This window comes from Glycine max, chromosome 2 (assembly GCF_000004515.6).
Source record: "Glycine max cultivar Williams 82 chromosome 2, Glycine_max_v4.0, whole genome shotgun sequence".
Lineage (NCBI taxonomy): Eukaryota > Viridiplantae > Streptophyta > Magnoliopsida > Fabales > Fabaceae > Glycine > Glycine max.
In genome coordinates, this window is record NC_016089.4 from 17814459 (window position 1) to 17820967 (window position 6509).

Below are 6509 nucleotides of genomic sequence, written 5' to 3' on the forward strand. Positions count from 1 at the left end.
AAGAATGGGATGCGGTGAAAGATGATGAGAAAAGAAAAGTGCAAGATGATCAAAAAGCTAAAAACTTTTTAACTTTTGGTTTATTTTCTGATGAATTCTTTCATACTGGAAGGTGAAAAAGTGCAAAGGACACATGGAAAATTCTTGAAGTCACTCATGAAGGCACAATCGACGTGAGGAGCTAGAAAGCACACTCTTGTATCCGAATATGAAACTTTTCGAATGAAGAATGGAGAAACCATTTCATAACTTCAAACAAGATTCACCCATATTGTTAATCACCTTCTTAGTCTTGGAAAAACGTTTGAAGATGAGCTAAACATCAAAATCCTAAACTATCTTACAAGAACTTGGGAACCAAAGATCACAACAATCAAGGAATCCAAGGAATTAGCATCAATGTCGATGGAAGCTCTCTTCAGAAAATTGCGTGCATATGAACATGAGTTGATTCAAGAATCTCATGCAAAAGAAACAGAATACAAAAGAAAAGGAATTGCACTCAAATTTAACTATTCAAAGAAAGATTACAAAGAAAGTTCCAGTGATGACGAAGATGCAGGGAATTTTAGCTTGATGGTGAAGCAGTTTGGGAAATTTCTCAAAATGTCCAAAGATAGAAAATTTTCTAAATTTTCAAAGATAGAAAGCAACAACAACACATTCACATGCTTCAAATGTGGAAAGCAAGGTCACATCCAATATGAATGTCCTATCTACTTTGGAAAACAACTTGCTGAAAAGAAAGGAAAGAAGGACAAAAAAAAGAAAAAAGGCTTACATAGCTTGGGAAGACAATGCATCCACATCCTTCGACTCTTCTAGTGAAGAAGTTGCAAATGTATGCTTGATGGCAGATTCAATGGATGACTCCTCAACCATTGAAGAAATTGAGGTATATTCTGAATTTGAAGAAATTTTGGAAAAATTTATTGAAATGCATGAAGAAGCTCAATGGTTCGTTCTTTTAAACAAAATGATGAAAAGTTATCTAAAATGCATATCCTTAATTTTCTTCAACACAGTGAGCTGGATAAATTGAGGCAAGAAAATGAAAAACTTGTTTCAAGCTATAAAGTCATTGGTTGTGTTTGTGCTTCTACCACTCTTAATATGGATGATTATAAATCTTTGAAAATTGAGTTGAAAAGTTAAAAAATAATCACTATGCAGAACGTATGAAGTTTCAATTCTAGCTTTGCTATCTTATAAATCTTTTTTGAAAATTGAACAAAGGAAAGAGTGATCTTAATCATTTGCTTAGTGTGCAAAAGCATACTACCGACAAGACTAGTTTGGGATATAACAAGCAAACTACCTTTTCTAAGAAAACTTAGTTTGCATCCTCCAAAAGGGTGAATCCAAAGAAGGTATCCAAAAATAAGAACATAGTGCATTCTAAGCCTAATGCAAAGACCTGTCATTATTGTATGAAAAGAGGACATACATCTTATAAATGCTACGTTAAGAGATTTGACATTCGTAAAGGAAAATGTATCTGGATTCCTAAAGATTTGACTGTTGAAATTAACCCCATTGAACCTGATGTAATCCTATCCCCCAAGGGTATTGGATAGAAGACTCAAAGAAGATTAGGCCAGAGATGCAGGAGAAGGTCATAGGGTTCTCATGAGCCTTAGGGTAGATTTTGGGCCCGTGAGCTAAGTATGAGCCCACTTATCTTTGTATAAATTAGATTAGGGTTTCATTATTTTTGGGCCTTATATTTAGGGCTCCATAGTGTAGGGAGGGTACCCTAGTAATTTAGGATTTTTTTTAGGGCACCTAGACTAGTTTTTGTATTAGGGGTAGTTTTGTAATTTCACATGCATTAAGTGTACTATTTGATATGTGTGTGTAAATTGAATTGAATTAGGAGAAGCTCAATCCAATTAAATTTTGGACCATCTTAAGGGGGAGGTGAACATTTGCTTGCTACACCCCATTGCCACATCATATAGTCACACTTTGTGCATGTCCTTCATGCTTTACATGCCTCATGACACCTAAGCACACTTATTGGAGAATCTTGGACTTGATCTTGTATTAGTGGGCTAAACCATAGCTAAAATTCACTCCGAGGTCACAATGCTAGTCTATCTCATTACCTACATTCTCACTTCGAGGTCAAGTAATTATGCTCAGGTAACTGACGATGATTTGCATATTGTTTATGGTTTGAAATTAGGTATCAAAATGAATTGGGTACTTTTGATAGAAGACATCATGTTAAAGATTCGTCGGTTAGTGGACTATGAATTTCCTTGTCATGCTTGCCTCAAGATTCATTGACTATTTCAATGTTAATGTATCTAATGAGATAATGGATTTCACCAAAGCATTTAATGAGATTACTGAAAGGCATCTCAAGAAGATTGAAATGAGGTTTGTCGACCATGAGTGGAAAATGGTTGGAGAGCCAACAACAGGAAACTTTGAATAGATGAATGAAGATGCTGAAGCTGAAGCTCCACAAGAGTCTGCATGTCAATGAAGTCGTTTTGAGTCATTCATGATTTAGAAGATGGACACTATGCTTCACCTCCATCGAGAGCACTCAGCTGAAGTTCACTATTCACTAGATAACATCACTACCCAAATGGAAAACATAGAAACTAGGTTGACCCTTAGGAACCTCCTTAACCCCGATGAGGATGAAGCTTAGTCGTGTTTTAAGTGTTTGTTTCTGTTGTCTGTTTGTTTCCCAATTCTGCTTATGTTTTTGTTTGTTTTTGTGTCTCTGATTAAGAAGATAAGTTTTCTAATAATAGTTTAAGGTTTAAACTGTAATGTTTTTTTAATGAATGGAATGCTATGGTATTTTCTCTTTTCTCATCATATGTTGTTCTGTTTATTCTATTAACGTCTATGACTTTTAGCCTTGTTATGCCAAAAGGTGGAGATATATAATTGCATTAACATTTGTATGTATTGCATTAGTATTATGTAGGGTAGAAAAAGTGCATTAGCATTCACATAATCACATATACATTGCATACACTCACTCACACTACTACAATTTTTAGATTTAACATCGCACGGTTAACATCGGTTATTCACAAAACCAATGTTAACAAAAGCGTGGTGGCATTTTTGTAAATAAGTAGACTTAGTTAACATCGGTTTTTCCCAAACCGATGTTAACTACTCGATATTAACATCGGTTATTTAAATAACCGATGTTACTATTGAGTCGTTAACATCGGTTTTGGAAAAACTGATGTTAATATTGAGTTGTTAACATCGGTTTGGGAAAACCCGATGTTAACGAGTTGATGTTAACATCGGTTATTTTTAAAAAACCGATGTTGTTATGATTATAAATTAAAAATCTGAAATTGCACAACCCGCGTGCTTGAACCCTATCGTTCTTCTTCTTTCTCCTTCTGCCTGAGTTCGTCTTTGTCGCAAACTGGTCTGTGCTTCTGTGACTGCAACCATATTGTGGAGATCGTCTTTGTGGAGTTCGTCTCTGCCACTTATCGATTGAGGTAAGTCCTTTCGTTTTAACATTAGGTGTTCCTCGTTTTAACATTTGGTCACTTTCGCAGCTCGAAGAAAACTAGGAAAGGAAAGAGTCCCGGAAAGGGTGGGAATCGATTTTGGAAGTCCATTGTGGTTGGCTTTAAGACTCCCAGGGAGTTCTTCTTCTTTCTCCTTCTGCCTGAGTTCATCTTTGTCGCAAATTGGCCTGCGCTTCCGTGACTACAACCACATTGTGGAGTTCGTCTTTGTGGATTTCGTCTCTGCCACTTATCATTGAGGTACGTCCTTTCGTTTTAACTTTAGGCGTTCCTCGTTTTAACATTTGGTCACTAGGAAAGGAAAGAGTCCCGGAAAGGGTGGGAATCGATTTTGGAAGTCCATTGTGGTTGGCTTCAAGACTCCCAGGGAAGCCATCGAAGGTATGTCTTTGTTGTCATGTTTCGAAACCAATTTCTTAACTTTGTATATATCATGTCTACTTTGCTGCTCAGGTGATTTCTTCGTCTTCTTTAGTCGCTGTCAAGGTTCTTTGTTGATTGTGTTCTGTGTGCTGGTTAGTAATCAGTGCTAATTAGGAATATCTTCGCCACTGACGACAATTGACAATCGGTGAGTATATGCATCTCTATTCGTGCTTCTTACCAAGATGAGAATATGCTTGTTGCTAATAATTAAAATATGATGTGTTGTAGTTCCTTTGGGTATTTGTATTTTGAAGCAATGGATTTGAGTCATTTGATGTTGCGGGATGTATTTGTATTTTGTTCGTTTGTAGTTGCTCTTTAGTTCATGAAGTTGATGGTTTGAGTGTTCACCATTTGTTTGATTCGTGGTTTATTACTGGACGAGTTTGTTAAATAAAATAAAATAAAATTTGAATCATGAAATGAGCCCCGCAATTCACTCTTTATCTTGACATGTTTAAATGTTGTTAATGTGTGTTTGGTACATGTGAGCCCTGCAACAGAGCAAGTTCCATGCATGCTTTGAGTGTGTTTGGTACATGTGACTTGTTGGTTACTGGTTAAAACATGAGCTTACTTAGTATTAATGATTTTAGGACTGTGTGTTTGAAAGGATGATTGCTGATTTGGTTTTCACCTATAACCACTATTTTAGGAAGGCAAACTGTGTCCCACTTCACCCAAGGGATCTTGTTGGCCTCAAGGTGACCTCCCCATAGAAAATTTGTTTGAATAGAGACAATCTTTTGCACCACTTTTTTAGGGTTCCTAAAAAAAGATAGCAAACTAAATTAATGAGAGTTATTCTGCCACCCATAGAAAGACATCTTTGCTTCCATTTTGCAAGCTTGGCCTCAAAGTTCCTTATAATAGGCTGCCATACAGTCCTGCTTTTAGCACTCACCCCTATTGGAATTCCAAGATAAGAGAAAGGAAATTCCAGTTGAGTACAATTGAGAAATTGAGCTGCATCCCTGCACCAGCCCTCTGATTTGCCCAGGCAGCCGAAATGGCTTTTAGAATAATTTATCTTAAGACCAGAAACCTTCTCAAAACACCTTAGGATACATTTTAAGACTCTAACATTATCCTGAGTGGCACAAATAACTAAAACACAGTGAATTTGGGTAATTCTCTGTTGCCCTGTTGGCTTGTTGGGCATGGTCTACAGGTTCAGTATTTACCTACCAACAAGACCTTGACAGAAATACTTTTTAGAACATTGAAAACTTAGTCAGATGAAACAACAACCATTGAGTACTTGCTTGCAGCAGTTTCATGTGTTCATACAACCAAACACATCCACGATTTAGTATCATACAATACAATTTAAAACAGATAATGCCACACTTATCAATATAAAATTTTTAATAAATACCTTTTTCATCACTAAAAGTCCTCATGTTATCATATAATAATAGTATGAAATATCATATTCTTTACACTTTTTTTTTACAAAAATTCTTTACACTCTCATAAAATTCAAAAAAAATAAGGGAAATTACTATACTAGTAATTAATATCTAAAAAGTAATTAACAAAATTCGACTACAAACTAGCAATTAACTTCAACATGATTGAATCAGGATCATAATAGCAGTACTACTTTTGAGTTCATAATAGCAAAAGACTTGGTGTATGTTTGTGTTTAGCCTCTCATTTTTTGCATTTTTTAAAAAAGGAAACGAGCTAGCCCTACATTCCTCACCCCATAACTGATTATGTACTATAATTAGTAAATTATCACTTTAATGAATATTATTATTATTTGTCAATTACAAGTTTTAAACTCTAGGGTGGTGAATGGTGATAGACGTAGTATGTCACAAGGACACAAACACAACACTGAAACCATAATCTCCATCTAACCCCATCATAATCCCCTCTATAAAACCCCAAATCACAATTCACAATTCACAATTCTCAATTCACCAAACCAAATCATAAAACACTAACAAGTGACAACTCTTCTACAAATGGATCTGCAGAATACGGTACTATTCTGGAGAGAAGCTTCCCATGGTCGATATGGTACTATTATGTTGTCCACTAATCAGGAACAGTTGGTTATACTGCTGTTGAAGATTAGAATCAACCCCCAGCCATTTGTCTTTCCAGAATTTTATTTTATCCCCACCCCGTACCTTCCATACCATCTGTTGGTGAATAGAGCTGAACTCAGGCTGCTGATTTAACTTTCGGAGGTCCCTCCACCATTGGGAATGCCAAACTTTGTCTCTACCATTACTGAGATTTGACCAACAACCATATTTGGATGTTAAGATTCTGGCCCATAGCTGATTCTGGTTAGAGGATAAGGCCCAGATCCGTCTACCCATCAATGCTGCATTAAATTTAGAAATATCCTTGATCCCAAGTCCCCCATCCTCCTTGGGAAGACAAATCACATCCCACTTCACCCAAGCAATTTTCTTAAGCTCTTGAGAACCCCCCCACAAAAAATTCCTTTGTAAGGACACCAATTTGAGAACTACTCTTTGTGGAATCTTGAAGAAAGATAAAAGATATATGGGTAGAGCAATTAAAACAGAGTTGATC

The 6509-nt window shown here is 36.2% G+C and overlaps 1 protein-coding gene across 1 annotated transcript; it reads left to right on the top strand.

Moving 5' to 3' along the window:
* Window positions 1-2323: 2323 nt before the first annotated feature.
* On the top strand, window positions 2324-4669 carry LOC102666731 (40S ribosomal protein S11-like). Its single transcript, XM_006575819.1, has 5 exons — window positions 2324-2385; window positions 3552-3701; window positions 3820-3905; window positions 3978-4039; window positions 4547-4669. Exons 1-5 carry the CDS (start codon window positions 2324-2326, stop codon window positions 4667-4669), a joined length of 483 nt encoding a protein of 160 aa, XP_006575882.1.
* Window positions 4670-6509: the final 1840 nt, after the last annotated feature.

Bases quoted from the DNA above. Each gene is read 5' to 3' on its own strand.
- LOC102666731 (XM_006575819.1), top strand. From the start codon at position 2,324: ATGGATTTCACCAAAGCATTTAATGAGATTACTGAAAGGCATCTCAAG. The intron at 2,386-3,551 runs GTTTGTCGACCA...TCACTTTCGCAG, and splicing joins CTCAAGAAGATTGAAATGAG to CTCGAAGAAAACTAGGAAAG. The intron at 3,906-3,977 runs GTATGTCTTTGT...TTTGCTGCTCAG, and splicing joins TCCCAGGGAAGCCATCGAAG to GTGATTTCTTCGTCTTCTTT.